Raw genomic sequence first — 20449 nt, forward strand, 5'->3', positions numbered from 1 at the left:
AAAACCTATGTGCCAATTTCTTCGAGTTTTTTTCTGTATGATTAATAATAATTGTGATTATCTCACTAATTTTTGAGACTGATATACACTAGCAAGTTAATTTTTGATTTTTTCCAGAGTGAAAAATGTGAATGTTCTCTCATATCACATTGGTATAATATGTAACAAGAAGGATCATTAATTATTCTTTCATAACTTTTATTTGTATTATATTTTCAATGAGTAAAATTACCATGTAAGCAAAAAAAAATTGGAGGAAAGTTTTTTAAATATATCTTTGAAGATGATAACATTTTCATAGAACAAGACGACACTTGGAAAAGCTTTGATTTATTCGATTATAATATTGAATTCAAGAAATAATATATTTTTATTTAAACTTTATTTAATGAATAAATTAGAAGATTTAAGAATGTTGCATTCATTATTGGATATACATAATTTGGGATACCTCAGGAAAATATTGTTACTGAGCGGGATTCGAATCCGCATTGTGTTTACTAATTAATCAATCCGTACCATCATGATGAATTTACGTAATAGCTATAAAACTGAAGTATTTATCAAAATATTTTATATTAAGACTTTAGTTTTTACGTGCTTGTACTTTCTGATAAGTTATATTAAAACTATTTTTTACGAGATACCTATTACTGCCTGGTTCCAATATGCCATAAACACTTAATTTTTGTATCAGAAATAACATCAAATTTAATTTCCTGCCGTTTTTCCTCATGTCTCATACGTCGTGTCGTTGGTTCTGGAGTATGGAACTAACAGGTTCAACAAGTAGTGGCTAACATTTTCTTCTCGTAGAATAAACTTCTTCCTAATACGGCCAAATTCTACATCAAATAGTAGGGATGATTAATTTTATTCTTTTAAAAAGTTCACCAACTGACCGACGTTAAAAATGACTGTCACAAATACTTAAACGGACCACCTAAGTTATATAATCACGATTTTTTACTATTTCCATATTATTTACTATACTTGGGTAATGTGCAAATTTGGCTGTAAACCGATGTAATGGAGCTTCGACCGGTACTACGATTCATTTGTGATGAATGAAAGTATTTAATACATACCTAATTAATGTTTAGTCTTGAGCAAGTAAGAGTTGCCTGGTTATGATTTAATAATGTCCAGTACTTTGATATATTAAGTGTTAAATTTGAAAATGTAGTCATGTCTAATAGGTACGTAGAATTTATACAATAAATTATTACTTACCTATTTTTTTTTTGTTTATTTCCTCGATCATACTTCTTTCACAAACCATAAAAACATATAATAAATGCATTATTACATTTTACGTGTTTCATTAAATCATTTTGAGTCAAATAAAATATTCATCAACGAATAGCTGTTAACTTTTCAAATATAAATGAGGCATGAATACATTTGGTATAAGTTGGTTTCCCGATTTGATTGAATGATTGATGCCTTTTTTTGTTCGTTCTAACTACTCGTACATAATATTTTACGAGGAGTATAATTTTCATAATGTTCTTGTAAGATTCAAATAAGAAACCATAAAGTAATATTAATTTATAACTACAAGTATTAATTTCATAAATTAAAACAATTTTATATAAATTAAATCAGATAAGCAAAAATCTGCAATGGGCTATCACGTTTTCGGGTCATGTTGAATTTTTCCCTATTTCACGTATATCCATAGATTTGAAATTTTGGTAAACAAGTGCGAATGCATTTTATTATATTTACGGCGATCTGGTACTCTAAATATGGGGTCGCAATACAACGTTCTTCTATTTTTTTGTTATCGTATCAATATCAAACATTCAGTAATATAATTATTTACCATGGGTACCAGGGACCGCAGACGCCAAAGCCACATTAAATAAAAACTAAGGTATACCTAGATGAATTATTTATCATGATTTTAAGCAAAGTTTTTTTGCGATATGATATTTGGGGTTATTAATTTGTATAGGTGTTCGGTCTACAAGTGGTTTCGTATAAGTGTGAAGTTTGGAGCCATAATGTAAGAAAAATCAAAAAACGTCGAATCGGAAATGAAACGTGCATGTTGGGCATAACGTGGAAAGATCACAAAAAACTAATGGGTTTGGAACAGATAAGAGTAAAAATATTCTAGCTTATATATTGTTAATGGACTGGGCATGCTGGTTGGCTAGTTGGAAATTGCTGGATTAATGCAGTCATATAGTACGGAACTAATCGGCTCTATGACCTCACCTACATGGTAGCGAAGAACCAATGACCAGTGAATAGTGGAAGGAGCTAGGGGAGGCATTCATCTAGTAGTTTCTCGAATATCGCCGCATGAGAAACGTAAGGTAGATATAAAATATGTTTAAGTAGACGGTTTACGTAATAAAAAAAATGTTATAATTATTTTAAATAACTTACTTATTTTTTGCTTTTAACGTTGCCTGAAAAAAACTACGCCGCCGACCCATTCATCCGTGGCGTGACGTCACGCCACGTAAATAGTCTAATTGCGCGCTGTAATTTTCGCATTCTTTTACGAGAGTCCAAAGCCAGAGCTATTATCTACCTACCTATAAATTACCCACCTGGATACGGACGGTGACCAAGTATCCCTATATTCAGCGACTTTTTGTTATTTACGTCCCTGTGTAACGTTATACGAAAATAAACATTCCATTTTGGGTGCGCTACCGTTAAAATCATATATGAAAACTTTATTGAATAACTGGCAACTGATTGCAACACGATGTGAAATTATTGAAATAAGTTAGTTGTGAGTAAGTAGATACACAGCGTTGGGAAGGTTTAATGATGATTTGGCGTCGTCATTTCGGCGTCGGTACAACTGGGCGCTATCATCTGAACAACTTGACGAAGGTAATGAAAAATAGAATTGTTGAAGACACAATATATTTACGTTACGATTAAAACGAGAAAGTAACGTGTGTCGACTATTGAATAATATTTTATCAATATTAAAATATAAATTAAAATAATACCGTTTTATTAATATATACATAATAAGTAAGTCTAATTAAGTTTTTTTATCTAGTTTATAATATTATAGCAGTTGGAAATCAATCATGTTTCACGCAATTAAAGCGAGTATTTTGTTTACGTATTTTTTAGACTTTTTTAGGGACATGGAATAATGGTTTTTTTTCATGTTTTTTCTGATAGATAGTTAGTTATTTAAGATTAAAAAAAATGTTACATTCTTATATCTTATGAATAATACGTCGAAAAAAAATATTTCATTAAAATGATAAACAAATGCAAGTACCTACGTTAAGACTACATTTTGGAGAGATCCCAGCGCGAGTAAGGAATCTAAGCTATAATATTGGTACCCCGATGAGAACCATAAAAGCCAGAAATAATTCATTCGCATGACTATTAGTAGGTAGGGTGGTGCAGGTGGCTAAATCGACACCACATTTAGTATAATAGTTTCAGTATTTCCGAATTATATAAATTATTATTATTCTTTTAGAGTTTTAATACGATATCTAAACTTAAACAAGTTCAACTTTCCAAATATGCACTTATTAAATCTTAGTGACGTTAAACCTTACTTTTAATCTATAACCAAAGAAGTTTTAAGATGTAGATATCTTCATTTTCTACTACTTTACAAGAATAACACTGACAATGATGAACAAATTGTGCTACCTACCTATGATTTATTTTGTATCGTAAAAGTTATCGCTATTTTAATCGAACTATGGTCTGGACTTGGGTAAATGAATAATAAAATGGTGAGAGATATAAGACATTTCTGGTAGTAAATAGCTACTTTTTTCAATTACTTACTTTAAGTAATGATCGTGAAGATATTATTCAAATTTCATAAAATGAGTAAGATGTAAAATAGACTATTAAATTTAATATAGAATGGCAATGCAATAAAACATTTGTACTGCTTTATGCCAGGCGTAAACATGAAATACGACATAATTTCGTGTTCCACGCCGTGATAAAGCAAAATGTAATTAATTCAGCAATAATTTTTAAGTACACTAAAGTTCTCATTTGCGTATGTATAAAACAATCCCATTATTTATGTAGATGACAATTTACCATAATACCTAAAGATCTTACGAAGTGGACAAAGGTTGTCTATGAATAAGGCATTATTATTATTTTGTAATATACTATTTATTATCCAGCAACTGAAATTATTTTGATTAAAATCAAATTTAGACTTTAAAATCATCTGTCAAAGTATTATAAGAGTATCTACTTATTTGTTTTTTTTCACGACCCGATTAAAATAAACGATATCTACCGTTATTTTCGTGTCAATTTATTTTCCTAATTCATAATTAGAATTTTGGTATATCATTTATTTTACCATTTATGCCATGTAATGTCTCGCTCTCTTCCACATATTTAGAGATTATTATGTTTTCACAATACTATTATATAAGGTATTAATGTGCAACAAATAAATGTGTAAATTGTTTCAAAATCAATTTAAAAATATATATATATACTCCCGTGGTGCAGTGTGTTAGGCGCTGGCCTTCCACTGAGAGTTCTGGGTTCAATTCCCGGTAAGGACACAATATTTATGTGTTTTTCTCAATGCCCGGGTGTGTGTGATTGTTCAAAATTACTAAAAACCACCTTGTATGAAAAAGCAAGGACATGGTTATTAATAATTCAAAAAACAAATCCATACCTAATTATTATATATTAAGTGTTTTTTCCTCAACACAGGTTGGCAATCATCAAAGCGATCTCCAACTTTGAAGTTACTAACTGGAACAACGAAGTTGTACTTTTATGAAACATTGTAATATTGAATTCTTCATGACTCATGATATTCGCTCCTGGTTAGATATTATTTTGTTCTAGAGTTCAACTCTGTATGCAAAAATTTAGAAGTTATTTTTCACCGTGCCCGGAAGTTTGTACGTATGCAGTTAGCGTAAATGTAATATTTGTATAATTTACATGTAACCATTTTTCACCACGTATCACGCGTCTAAACAACTGCAGTTTTCTTTGTTATACGTCTACCTGCTTTCTCATTGTCATTGTCTGCAATTACCGTATCGCTTTTTACCTTGTGTTTCCACAATAATTTAGCCATACGGTTATACACGCAAAACTCATAAGGATTACATTAATAGTAGTATTATCAAATTCATTCATTTAAATTTCATTTAATAAAAAAAAATGTGTAAAAACAACGTAAAACTTATCTCTACGACCTGACCGCTCGTACTAAACAAATATTTTAATTGCTATATTAAACTGTAAACATGTTATAAACATAACGGCATTTCAAAATGGTCAACAGTAAAATTATACATTTCGAATTAAAAACTAAATGAATAATATACCAATGCGTCAATTACATTGAGCTACTTTACGAGCTGTTTGTTGGCGAATTATTTAAAAGCGGGTGATTCAGCTACTGCTATTGTGATGATGACACACAAAACTTTCCATTCGCTGAGAAGCCACAAGCCAACGACTATTTTGACAGAACGTAGTTCGTTTTTTTTACCGAGAGGTCACTACTACGCTCTACTGTGCAGAAGCAGTAGGCCCACACGCCGGCGTGTAGCGTGTAAAGTTGACCGGCTTTCAACTTTTCTCGGTAGATAGTTTACAGTCTGCTTGTTAGCTTGTTCAATGATGACACTGGGCGACTTTACAAGCAGATTGTAAATTCGCCAACAAGCAGCTCGTAAAGTAGCTCAATGTCACTGACGCATAATTAACATTTTTTTTATTCAACGAATAATTCACAAGATTTAAGAATGTAACATTATGTTTTTGAACATACATAAAAATTGTTGATTAAATTATTAGGAACCCCAAGTAAGTTACAACAAAAAATCTTGGAGTGATCCGTGACGTCGGTTAGTAATAATTAAGGTAATTTAATACTAACTTTTATTTTAAATACAAAAGCCGATTGCCAGTAACGAAATTTAGAAAGTACTTCAGAGAGTATTGAAAGAACCATTATTTTAAATTCGCCGTAATTGGATAAGATGCCTATAGCATAGTGGTCAATGAACGTTGCCGCGAATCCCGAGAGACGCAGGTTCAAATCCTGCTGGGTGTCGTATTTAAAAAAAAATATATTGGTTGTATATAGTATTTTTTGAATTATGAATGTTTAATAATATACTTATTGAAAATTACTTGTCATTGACAATCTACCATAATATAGACAAAAGTATAAATAAATTATTATAATATTCTTAATTCCTTGATAATTTGTATTTTTTATTTATTGTTATATCTTATATAAAAAATATTGATAACTAGCCGTGCGAAGGTTGTCGATCTATTGTAGTTTTTTTTTTTTTATGTTGGTGATTTTCCTTTACCATGTTTCTTAGAGTAGGTACCATGTATAAAAATGCACAGAAGGAACACTATCAAAGTGATTCTTTCTCTATGGAAGAAAAATCACTTCACATCTCAAAGGCGTGTTTTAATGAACGGATCCCGTAATTAATGAACGATCTCAAAAAGAATTTACTTTATAGCGAAACGCAGCTAATGACAATTTTGCGCTGACATTTTCAGCGTTTACTGAATTTAAAAATAAATAAACGTATTTTAGCTTGCGTTGCAAGTATAAGAAATTATATTATTATTTTGTAGTTTATCAGTATATTAATTTAGTTGTCTATGCGTCAATTAAGTCACGTTGAGGTCAAGACTGTCAGTGAGCACCACATGCCGTTAGCTCAACGTGTGTATGCTACCACCTTTGCTCCTGTATTATTCTGAGACATTACATTTTACTAGGGTCCAAAGGTATTTGAGCTCATCTCATCAATGTCTTCGACAAATCTTATGAGTACCTACATAAGGGCATGTCAGCCTTAGGTGATTGAAGTTGAAGTAGTTACGGAGAGATAGTTCACGTGGCTTGGGAATGCATTCTAGATGCCGACAGAGAGTCTGACACTCCGTACCATTGTGGCACAACTTCAAGTATTCTGTCGCTGTGGCTGACCCTTTCCCACCCTGCAGCGGTACTACAGAAGTGATCTCACATGGCGGGAGGCGCAAGAAATGCTGATGGATCGAGGGAAGTGTTGCGACCTTATGCTATACTCCAATACTGGGATATAGGATGATGCAGTATGCACGGAAGTTTATAGTTATTCTCTCGTTTTTTCTCAGTCATTACCTCATGACTGAGGATCGTGACCACCTTAAAATGCAGTCTTTTCCTGAACGAGATTTTCTATTCCTCACAGTCATCTGTTTCTCTCAGGGCAGAGTGAAAGCTGACCCTAATAAGCCCATTGGTCACTCGAGCGCGCCGACACTCTTCATCTGCTTCACCTTCCACGATGGCTACCAAAAACCGCTAGTCTCTCCAGGTTATTTATAACAAGCCTATCTAGACTTATATGAAGCCTATTGCATCGCTTTCTCTAGCTCGGCGTTGTTCCAAGTAGAGGTCTTGTTTTTGTCAATTCCATTCAACCTCACGCTAATGTGCTATGTTTGTGTTACAATATAAAATCTTCTTTAATTTCTGGCGCTACGATGACCCTCCCACTCTGCTTGGTTTTCCGACATTCTTCACATATTGATTACTCAGATTTTCATGTCTTTATGTAGGGCATCAATTCACCGAATTTGTGATCATCCCGCACTCAACTTTTCTCCTAGTCCACTAAACGTTTGGCACTTTATTGGTGCGTAATCATCGTGTCACGTGATCGAAGCATCGCAAGCGTCGGTGTCATTTTATTATACTATAACATAATAAATTATGATTAATATGTAGCTATTTTGCCAGATGCCATCAACATAGATGGGACCAACGATCTTTCGATATTATGTACATATCTTTGGAAATCAATACCAATGAGATAAATAAGTGATCATTAAAAATGATACCTTCTATAAAGCAAGATAACAATGCTTTTATATTGTAGAGTATGATATTTGACACTGAAAAACAAAAAATCAAATCGCAAATACAAACAAAATAGATTCTGAAATATTTAAAGTACTCGTATTATTTTTAATTCAACGTATTTTAAAACGATTTTTAGATAAGATATTCTTTAATACATTTGGTTCTTTGTATGGCAATGTTATTAATAATATTTATTTTACTCTAATCATTATAATTAATAATATTTCTTTTTGTTAATTAAAAGTTATCATTAAACTTACCCAAATTGACGAATTTTGCTAAAAAAAACTACATTGAAATAATAATAATGGAATATGATATTTCATCATTAGTTGAATTATAATGTACAATAGTATTTTTGTATGTCGATTATGTTAAAACGTTTCCCGTATTTATCACATTATTTTTACTTTATTAAGTATTTAACATTAAAACTCAGCCATACATTAGCCCATATCCAATTCATTTATCGAACATACATAATTTTAAATCACCTCGGGTGGGATGGGTCTCGAAGAACCCGCATCCATTAGATTTGCGCCAATATGCTTTACCAATTGAACTGTTTGCGTCCTACCTAATTACGACAAAATTAACTAATATTCATACATCTTTAGCGCTTTGCAAATTGCGTTAATTTTAGCAATCGACTTTTGTGGTTTTTAATCAAGGTGTACCAATAATAGGTACTCAGCTTTTTCATTACTAACTGATGTCAGGATCTCTTCAAATTTTAGTTTTAACGTATTTGCATTTTTTAATAATTTAATAAACCATTTTGTGCTTAAAATTATAAGGCACTATATTAAAAAAATAACACTTTTCTACAAATTGCAGATATTATTGCAGAAGTAATGTAAAAAAGATATTTAAAGCTAACCATACAACTATAAATTAAATACCACGCCATTGAAAAATTTTGCCTTTTAAAAATAATATGCTAAAATTTTAACACGCCATATTTCATAAATTTCGTATAATTCCAATATACCTATACAATGACACGATATTATTATTATTTGTATTATCTGATTCTGCTCAATGTGTGTATTTGTACGATCCTAATTAGCAAAATTTTGCGTTGTGTGTGGAAAATGAAGTAGAATGTTAACTATTTGAACAAATCCCTTCGTTAGTAAATAATTTAGGTAACGTTCAAGCGATGCTACCATAATCACGTCTGTAAATTTTCACATCGTGCACAGTAAACGGGCAGGTTAACATAAATTAAGAAAAAACGAGCTAATGACTAGGTCATTATTTTCTCTACAAAATAATTATTCCGCGTTCGTTTGGCGGGCTGAATACAAAAAAAAACGAAAATGGAAACAAGTCCGAAGATTTCCCTCGCATCTCTGTGGGAAAAATAAAATCGTACGGTCAATTTTTCCGACATCAAGTGCCTCATTAAAGAGAGTAACTTTATAACCGCTTTTAACAGTGGCTCATACTAGCGTTATTAAAAGGAAGGTCTGATAAATCTTTGATACAAATCAAAAAGATAATTACTACGAGAATTTTTTTTTGTAATTTTTGCTTGTATCAATTTTGAAGAAAATAATAGTGTTATGTTGGATATTTTTAGCAGTTAAATGACTTATATTATTCAAAACGGACTTAATTAAAAATATAAAGTGTTTTAATGTTATAATTGGTATTTTAGTGGCGGAGATGGCATTGAGATATATTTCATTAAAAATCACTAAAAACAATATCATATAATATAATATATATATTATCTTCCAAAATATACTAAGAAATCTACAAATTTAGAATTTACTTTGTTAAAGTTTTAATCTGTAATTATTATTATATTATAGGACATGTTTACGGTTAAATATGATAATATCATAATTATATCAAAATCCCAATGTCAGATTTAATAAATTTAAGAATTCTTTTAATTTTGTATTGAGTGGTTATTAGAAATTCTCTGAAATAAAGAAATTATAATAAGTACGGATTTTTTAAAAACTGCACTTTGAATAATATTACAACTTTTAAATAACGTGATGAAGGAAACTTGACCATGCGAACATTTCAAGTGTAAAAAAAGTAACTGTGAATTCTGTGTCTTCATGGAATTACGTGAAATATTGCCAAACATTATTTATTATCGGTATTCAAAGTCTTTAAAATGAATTATTGTGAGAACAATGATTGAAACTACCAAATACTGTCTTACACTCAGAGTATGTATTGACTGCAACTGTAAACTCGAATTACAGTTAACGTTGGCTAACTAAAGAAAGTACTTAGTATATACACATTTATTATTTGGTAATAGTGTTTATTATTTATTTGTTTCTTTGTTAAACACCACAACAGGCCGTGATGCCCAATTAGAGTGGAAAAACACCCAGGCTTGAGGAATTTACGTATTAGATTATTTGACCTGACCGGGAATCGAACCCGGAGCTCTGTAAATTGTGAATTTAAGCACATGTGTAGTTATCCATACGACCAACAATTTGATATAAAATATAGATAGATGCATTTGTAACTGAAAATAGTGAATTAAAATCGTAATAACTAGTGTAAATTAAAATACAATACATTAACTCTGAAAATAGTATAAAATAAACATAATAATATATAAAATAATATCTTCCATAATAATAATTACATATAAATACAAGATAAAAAGAACTTTTTCTATACCACGTTTTTAAATTTTCTGTTGAATCATATAAACTTGACAGTTCTATGTATTAATAAATACCTTTTTTGTACTTGATAGAAATACCGAATAAATATTATAGAATACTGAAATGTCATTTTGACATTTCATATTGATTTCCATAGTAACGCACGTATATATTAATAATTTAGTTGCTAGAACCCCTAAGCAACCAATAATAGTGAGTAGTAAATATTACTTTTAATGAATTTTTTCCGAAACATACAAAACAGAATTAACTGAAAATGATTTCAATTCTGCTTAAAGATGGCCAAAAGTATTAAAAAAATACATTGTCGTCGTGTTCTGATATATTCTAAAAGTTTCAAATGTCTAGCTAGTCGGGAAGCTAGTTAAAAATCTTAGACAAACAAGAAAAAAAATTGTACTGCACAAGAAAAAATCTGTACCGGACAAACAAGGATACGAGCTAATAAAAACGTGGTAAAATAGACTGCATTTATAAGAATAAAATTAGGTTTTCCATTATTGTGATTTGCGTTGGGCACGATCAAATTTATTTTAATGGAAAAAGTCTGTTGATGAAAATGGAAAGTGTTATTAGAATTTTACGTAAAATGAGAAGGCATGTAAGATGCTACATGACATATTGAGTCAAAACATAATTCAAACAAATAGGATTCGAAAAAAGGTATCTTTTCTATGATACGATGATAAAACTTGTGCTTAAGGCACCCCTTGGTGGGCGGTAAAAAATTGTAACAGTTAAACGGCGAAAAGCTTTTTTGTTCCGTTTATATACGTTGTGTGTGCCGCGGTGTTTTTTAGCGTCGTGTCGACCAGCCCAGGCGGAGGCAGAGGTTCGCGTTAATATGGAATGTGGAAACAGCCCGCAATAAAGCCCCATAAAAAGTGCCCGACGGGGACATTTCCCTCTGGCAGTTAAGAATGGCGTATATTTTTTTTTATCGCGTCAAAAATATAAGCGGGCATTCCAATTTTGTCACTCTTGCCCTGTAATTTCTTTGACAGGTAGATGTAGTTCGCAGGCGCGCATACAAAACAGTAGTACCTATTAGGGGGTTTCTGTTTTTTTTTTAAATCCCCAATATTATAATAATTTCTTTTGTAATATCTTTTCAAAGACGCTGGGATTATATTATAATATTAACTAAAAACATATGATCATAATTTGATTTCGATGTAAACTAATTTGATTTTACCACGTTTTTATTAGCTCGTATTCTTCTTTGTCCAGTACAATTTTTTTTTTGTTTGTCCAAGATTTGTATTGGACGATTGAAGATGTTTAACTAACTTCCCGACTAGCTAGATATTTGAAACTTTTAGAATATATCAGAACACCACGACAATGCATTCTTTTAATAGTTTTAGCCATCTTTAAGCAGAATTGAATTCATTTTCAGTTAATTAGGTTTTGTATGTTTCGGAAAAAATTCGTAAAAAGGAAAAAAAAATATTGGTTTCTAAGGGGGTTCTAGCAACTACATTATTATTATTATACGTGCGTTACTATGGAAATCAATATGAAAAGTCAAAATGACATTTCAGTATTCTATATGTATTCAGTATTTCTATCAAGTACAAAAAAAGTATTTATTAATACATGGAATTGTCAAGTTTATATGATTCAACAAAAAAATTTAAAACATGGTATATAAAAAGTTCTTTTTATCTTGTTTTTATTTGTTGTCTTTCTTCTTTATTTTCTCTTCTCGTTACATAAATTACCGGAAGTCGGTCACCATCAGGAAAAATTTTACTCTATAGTCTCGATGAAGTTATACTCGTACCAATCACAAAAGTTTTTAAATCTATGCTCTGCTACATTTACGGTTGATCTCTCGTTGGAAAATGAGTTGGGGGATACTGTGATTTGTATTTGTCACAATGTTGGCAAAGTGTTATAATTTTATGATTTCGTTTAAGAGCGTCAACTGTCAGTCCAAGGAATTTTGAAGATATGTTGGTATAATCCTATTTTGAAAGCCTCAACTCTCTTGGTTTTTAACATACATAATTTTGAAAAACACTTCTGAGAAAATATAGTATAACCAATAGAAAATCTTTTTGAAAAAGTAAGACACCCCGGCAGGGAATCGAACCCTGCATCTCCCTGGTTTACGCTCCGTCTGTGCATTACCTCTATGCTACAAGGTGACATAATCCAATAATACAATATCTCTTGGTTTTACTAAGACGTTCTAATATTAAAAATTACGTAATTTTGTTTTTTCACTTTCGCTACTGCACAGATTCGCTGGCACGTAAAGTTAAGTGTTGATTACGGTCACTTAACCACTTCTCTATGACTATGCATTTGACCTTACATTTCTATCCGATGTAATACAGAAATGTAGTTTATTATTCTACAGAGTCCAAATATTTCAGTCTAGGTCTTCCGCCAATCATTTTCCTTTCAGGTGAATTGAAAATGAGCCTCTTGTGTCACGTGTGAGATGATCAGAAAATTATTGTAAGGCGTAATTGTATTTACTTGCCTCGGGTCTTCGTTTACTTTCGCTATGGATCCTAAGATCCTTTTGAATTTTTTTATATTACAAAAACTTGAAAAAAATATTTTTCACCATCACAAATAAAAGCTCAATTTCCCATTCGTCATCAAAATGATAAGTTTGGTCTTATTTAGGCATTTATTACACTTATCGTCATAGAAGAACTTACGATGCAAAAGTAAGATAAAACTACTCCTCAGTGTAAAGCGCGGAGATTCACATTGTTCCTTACTCTAACTTCTGCAATAACTTTCGTGAATCCGATTTAAAAAATCAATATAGGAATGGTTAATGCTTCCTCTCTTTCAAAATATCAATGCTATCATGTTGTATTATCACGCGGGTTTATCGAGCGATCAACGCATTAGAAATTCCAGCGGTATCTAATTTAGATTACTATGAATAATAAATACAGGAGAGATAACCATAAGTGACATAATATCACTAATTGTTGGTTCATTAAGATCCGTTTGTGTTCGCACTGATCTGTCATATTATATAGAGATACCCCATGTTAATATTAAAAGAAAAATCGTTGTGGACAGGAAGTAATATTCCATTCACAAAAATAGATATATTTTTTTTCGTTCCTGGACGTGGGCAGGTTACCAGATCCGAGGACAACCCCTTTTGTGCGCGCACCTGATAGATTCGAAAAATGGCCACGTGTCAAGGAGCCTTTGTGGAAAAGAATGTGTTTACATCTTGAGCATACGACATTGATTTTTTTTCAGTTTTCCGGCACTTATAAATATTGTGCGAGTATTGGTTCTGTAGCCATATACAAATGGTTAATATTTGATACCTTCTTGTACGTGTTAAACGCATTGGTATTGGTTACATTCACATCTGAAGTATAGAGTGTATTTATTATGAATATCACGATATTGCGTATCACGAGAATGGCAATTATTATGATACAAAAATGATGCGTGCACAATGTCAGCCATCAGCCATAATCAAGTTTCATTTTTTGGTATCCTTAATTATATTATAAACAATACAAAGCAGTGGTTTTCAAAGTTAGTACCACCGCGTCCTGAAATGTTATTGGTGAGCTGTTAAAAAAAATAAAAATTCCAAAAAATGTTAAATCAATGCGCTGATGCTCGATCACATTAATTGATTGGCTATTTTATTAAGGCGATAACACAATTTAAACTGCAAAGATAATAACGCATGGAGTCGTAATTGGATAGTAATTTACTTCCCAATGGCCAATCAACAATAATTGTCATTTTTCAGGAAATTTGTCCAAATTGTGATTAGGAATTAGATTTCAATTCAGTTTGACTGCTCAGAACATATATATTTTGAGTGCTGCTTAATATTTATAAAACACTAAAGGCACTGTAAAACAAAAAAAATTGAAAATCTTTGGGATTTAATACATATACGTTAAAGGTTACGTGACTTCCAGTATCTATATACATAAGTTAAGGTAAGTGATACAACAGTGAAAATAAGGTACGCAAGAAGTGGTATTGGTTTTTATATTACCGTCACTATCGCCAACAGTGTTTATGCCGTTACTGTTGTATCGGTCTGCGTAGATAATTTTTGATCTCAATCTTTTTTTTTAATCCACCGGATCTTTCGAACATTACTTCTTAAAATGTGGTAAATTTATAGTATTTTTATGTTGAATATGAAGTATCACTGAATTTAGAAAATTATAATAACATTGGTAGGTATAGTATACAAATACATATTTAAAAAAATATAAGTTTATGTTAAATTAACAATACATTTACTTAATTATAATATAAAGTGATGTATTAGCCAATATATAGCATCATAGCTAAGCAGTGTATTTTAGGAGAAACTATAGAATGTCCAATTTAGTAAGTAGATACACTTAATAAGCTAATATGGCTCGATGCAATTTAACGAGTATTAATTCATTTAAAAATGAAATATAATTATTTATACAACGCTTTGATGTCGTAAAAAATTATCGATATGAGTGAATTGTGTCTTTACCTTAATATTCATTCATGGATCGTCATCCCTCGTCGTGAATTATAAAAATAATTCTTATATAAATCTGAATCTGATTAAACTACTTATAGTAATTTATTATTAGTAATAATATAATAATATGTAATCTTAATTTTTCTAAACAAATTTTCATTATAGACTAAAAATGTATAATAATTGATATTCCTTTTTGATATGTACCGTTTCATTAACCTAGCGTATGTAATTTTTATTATGCTAAATTACCTATTATTTAATATCACGGATCAACATGACCCAGAGCACACCGGCACTTACCCACTCCCACTCGCAGAGTCGAATAAGTATACAACAACAAAAAGTCATTAATTGATATGTATGCGTTTCCGTCATTTTTTGTTTGTTGATATGTATGGATTTCGTTACGGACTAAAACTTAAAACTAATCCTCAGGCCATCCTAGATCTTCACCGATAAGTTCATAAAACCGTTGATTGTGTTCTATAAAAAACTTTCTCAGCTTTGATACAGTACTAGGATCGACTCTCGGATGTCTTCTTCCTTTTGTTTCTCTCAGACATTTATCTGCTGTATCATTTCTGAGACAATAAAAACCTTTCGTTTCATTAAAATAAAAATTGTGCCTTCCTATCCTGCCATCTAAGCCTAAAAATGCTTCGATTTTCTGCAGTTGAGGTACTGGATCTTCTATAAGACGGTCCCCGTTTACGACAAGTATTTGTTCACGTGGAAATACCTCAAGCCATCTGTGTAAGTAAGTATGGTATAGAGATATAGCGATGGGTCTGTAAGATGTGTTTATCGTTCCACCAGGATGAATGGCCAGTTGTTCGAATGGTCTTGGAGGAGGTGCCGCGGCGCCAGGTGCTGAGACGATACCAGGGCCTGTCGCCGGTGCTGGAGGTCCAGATGCAGTTCCGTGACTCCTTAACTGAGTATAATCAGATATAGCGCGGGTAACTGGTTCACGGACTATTAGAAGTAACCTAACACTGCTGTTCATTGCTCGAATGCGTTCCGGAACCTGTCGAGAAAAAAATAAAACAGTATTAATATAAAACGGTCGATTTTCAGTTCATAGTATAGGTTAGCGCTTTGGTAATTACCCTGCAACGAGCTAAGCGGGAAATGTTTCAGTCATGAATATTTTATACATTAACTTAAATAAAAGACGCTAGTTCACCGTGGTAAATATTATGTACGTACACTATTAGTGAGGTACTACTGAAGTCTGCAAAACAGCGTTATAAAAACTTTTGCATAATTTGAAAGAAGAGTTCTTTTAATGAGTTACCATACCTACAAAACATCACAACATATTATCGTGAATTTATTTATGGAAATTTTATTTTATTTTTGCAGTAGGTAATATTCATTATTGATTGCTTGATTTGTAGTTAAAGATTAAGAATTAAAAGCTGAATTTTAATAACAATATTATACATTATAATAACAGTTCATTGATTTTTCGAATATTTTTCTAGATATGATAAAAAGCACTTATTTTGTGTTTAGTAACTAAATGAAAAATATCTGTTATAAAAAAATCTAAAATAAGTACATATACAATATAGTTAAATTGAAAACGTCTCGAAAAGAATTAAATTCTACTTAAAGATGGCTAAAAGTATTAAAAAAATGCATTAGCATCCTGTTCTGATATATTCTAAAAGTTTCAAATGTCTAGCTAGTCGGAAAGTTAGTTAAAAATCGATTTCAAGATTTGTATCGGACAAACAAACACCGGACAAATAAGAATACGAGCTAATAAAAACGTTGTAAAAATACGACGCCCGACGGGATTTGAACCCGTATATCCATTGGTATCGCGCCAATATGCTTTAACCAATTAAGCTACGAGCCTTGTACTTAATTACGATAATTTAAACTAGTAGAACCTAAATGAAATGATTATCAAATATGACATATATTTAGGTATTTAATATGTCCATATACGCGATTATATTATTTAAGCTTGTGTTTCTCTTGCATGGAGTCGCCCTAGTCGAACTTGTTTCGATAATTTTCTGGTAGATGGTACTGTCAATTTTCTTCTGTATAATTGAAATAACATTCAGATAAGAGGGGATCATTTCTAACGTAAGGTATGTTGCGATGTATTGAATTATACGAGGGTGGGTCAATAATTCCTTAGAAAAAAGCATTAAAACAGGTTTTATTTTTGTATTTTTTTTTTATTTCTCAACATAATTTCCTTGGAGCTCAATACACTTGGTTAGACGTTTCTCAATTTTTTTTAAACCGTCAGAAAAATAAGTTTTCGGAAGGTCCTCAAAATAAGCATTTGTCCGATCGATGACTTCTTCATTTGAAAAAAAACGTTGTCCACTTAGCCATTTTTTTAAGTTTGGGAAAAGGAAAAAGTCACTGGGGGCTAAATCTGGCGAATACGGTGGGTGGTCGACCAATTCGAACTTTAATTCTTCAATTTTAGCCATTGATCGTAAACATGTGTGAACACGGGCATTGTCCTGATGAAAGAGGATTTTTTTCCTGTTTAAATGAGGCCGTTTTTCTTCAATTTTGTTTTTTAGCTGGTCCAATAAAGATGCATAATAATCCCCTGTTATTGTTTTTCCTTTTTCCAAATAGTCAACGAAAATAATTTCACGTGCATCCCAAAATACAGTAGCCATAACCTTACCAGCTGATTTTATGGTTTTCGCCTTCTTTGGACATGGTTTGCCTTCGCAATCCACTGCTTTGACTGTTCTTTCGTCTCGGGAGTATAGTGGTGTATCCATGTTTCATCTACAGTCACAAAGCGACGAAAAAATTCATCCGGATTGCGTTGCATGAGCGACAACAGGGCTTTAGAGGCCACCACCCTATTGCGTTTATTGTCGACTGTGAGAAAACGCGGCACCCATCTTGCAGAAATATTTTTCATGCCCAATTTGTCATGTAAAATAGAAATGACGCTACCTTTTGAGATCCCTGTAACCTCAATTATCTCACTCAACTTTAATCTTCGGTCACTTAACACCATATCGTGGATTTTATTGATCATTTCTGGTGTAGTCACCTATACAGGACGTCCTGAGCGTGGTTCATCCTTTGTTGATGTACGACCACGTTTAAATTCATTTAACCAGTTATAAATAGTTGCAAGTGAAGGAGCAGATATGCCGTGAACTAAATCCAACTCATTTTTTATTTCCTTTGCTGTTAACCCTTTTATATTAAAATGTTTAATAACAGCTCTAAACTCAATTTTCTCCATTTTCCATTTTTCCATTTTCCACAAGCAAATTTTTTTTTTAAATGTACGAGAAACACACAACAACCCGACCAATCTGATTGAAACTTCGCAGCATACTGAATCGGTAGTGCCGCTGCATGAAAACAAACCGCTTGCAGTACTAGTCGCGCCACCTGTCGGCTTTTCTAAGGACTTATTGACCCACCCTCGTATTATTACAATATAAAAAATATTGTAGAAAAAGTAATTATTGTAATATTCATATTATGAACATGTAGGTAAATTTGAAATTTAAAAAAAATATAATAAGAGAGTCTTTACCGCTGCGCCTACATAAGTATTTAATTTCAATTAAGTATTCGGTGCCTTATTTGAAATGAAAAAAAAGTGTTCGTTGGAAATACAAAATCTTGCATTCGTATCTTGTAGGCACGCTTCCACTTGTGGATAAGATTTAAAGGTGGCGGGTGAGATTACTTCAACACGTGTACGCCTAAACATTTTACGGCGAACTCATTTGTCATTGTTGCCAGGGTAAAATTTTAATTTTCCCGCCGGAGTTTGTTACCGGTTCCACGTCCATTTCTCGTCGAATGGTTTCAACTTTAAATTTATATACCCATTACTCTTTAAATAATTAACTAGAATCCTAAAAACCCCAAGGTAACTTACTACTTACGTAATTAGGTAGTGTTTTAATATACTGCCCATGTGTATTATTGAAACAGTGCTACTCAACTTTTGTCGCTTCACGGCACATTATTCGAATTATAAAATTGACGCAGCACGTGAAAAAATACTTACGTAGAGAAAGAACAAATTATTTTGGCATTGCGGTCACGACAAATCAATTTGCAACGGTTTTATATCATTTTAAAGTAACGATATCAACACATACGTGAGTTGCCTACACTGCCAGAATAATTTGAAATCATTCTATTCAAGGAGGGGGCTGACAGGCCTTTAGCCTGGGGGTCCGTTGTGAGGGTTCGACCAGTTAAGTGAGATTAAGAGACACCACAAATTTTTCCTAATAGTAAAAAAATCGCCTGTGGAGCTATTTTCCGTAAAAATATTAACGTTTTAAAAATGTGGCTGTGCGATGTAATACAATTAAAATGATAATTCACGTGTAGAATTTTATTTTATAATGTATGTTTGATGACAAATAAAAATGTCTATTTATCAAATATAGCAAATGGTCGCTTGTTATGCATGCTACTATAAAAAGGGATTGCGATCAGTGCTTTATAATATGATGTTCAGTGCGGAGAATTCAATAATTCATGTAAATTTATTGAAAAATAGAAAAAGTCGCTAAAAGTGCATGGAACACTCTTAAACCGCGCAATAACCATGGGGTTCCGTGGAATACTATTTTGAGGTTCACTACTAAACATAAAACTGTCCTTAACCTTTGCGATGTGCTTCAGAATCTGGGGGCCATGATTCTATCTACCACGTTTTTCATATTCTTACATTGATACCACGTATTTCACTAAATACTAACTAAATGCAATTCATCACAACAAAAGGTTTTCGTAATACTCGTACCATATTTCATAATAATATAGTACAATAGACTTGTCCCATAGGTACCAATTAATATTATTATAGTGAATGCATTATAGAATTTTAAAAAATAAACTATTTAAATTTATCAAATTATTTTATTATATTATGTACTGCTAGTAATACATTACATGTCAGTACATAATCAATTGATTGAATGAGATAATTATTACGTTTGCTTATGATACAACATTTTTTGTATCTATAAGTTGATGCTTGAAAAAGTTACTTGTATATCCTGGCGAACATATTAATTAAATAACATTTTAAATTTATTTTTAGTGATTCGAAAAAATTCTAACATAATAGTAAGTAAGTATAATATTATATTTTGTGGTGGAAAATGATAAAATAGTGTCTACTACCATTTCACCAATGGACGGAAACTCGTTTTTAGTAGAAAGTAAAATTATTATTTATTGATTATATGTTTTTGAAACGATTTTCGTTCAATCATTCTTCAAATTTAGGAATAAACATACATAATATCGTGCGGCATACTTTGAAATTGCTTATGGTACACTGGTATGTCGCGACACACCGTTTAGAAAGCTCTACTCTAAATAATCCTGTCGTATGTTATTGATTACCATTTTGTTTAG

General features: G+C 31.7%; 1 protein-coding gene across 1 annotated transcript in view; it reads right to left on the reverse strand.

Annotated features, from left to right (window-relative positions):
- Positions 1 to 15244: 15244 nt before the first annotated feature.
- Hs3st-A (Heparan sulfate 3-O sulfotransferase-A) overlaps positions 15245 to 20449 on the reverse strand; it is a 385115-nt gene continuing 379910 nt past the window's right edge. Inside the window, exon 6 of the mRNA XM_085958297.1 lies at positions 15245 to 16076. Within this exon, the coding sequence (XP_085814423.1) occupies positions 15474 to 16076 (603 nt within the window). The 3' untranslated portion in view covers positions 15245 to 15473. The remainder of the gene's footprint in view (positions 16077 to 20449) is intronic.

The sequence above is a fragment of the Rhyacophila brunnea genome, unplaced genomic scaffold (assembly GCF_057557595.1).
Source record: "Rhyacophila brunnea isolate RB1 unplaced genomic scaffold, BYU_Rbru_1.0 scaffold_7, whole genome shotgun sequence".
Taxonomy (NCBI): domain Eukaryota; kingdom Metazoa; phylum Arthropoda; class Insecta; order Trichoptera; family Rhyacophilidae; genus Rhyacophila; species Rhyacophila brunnea.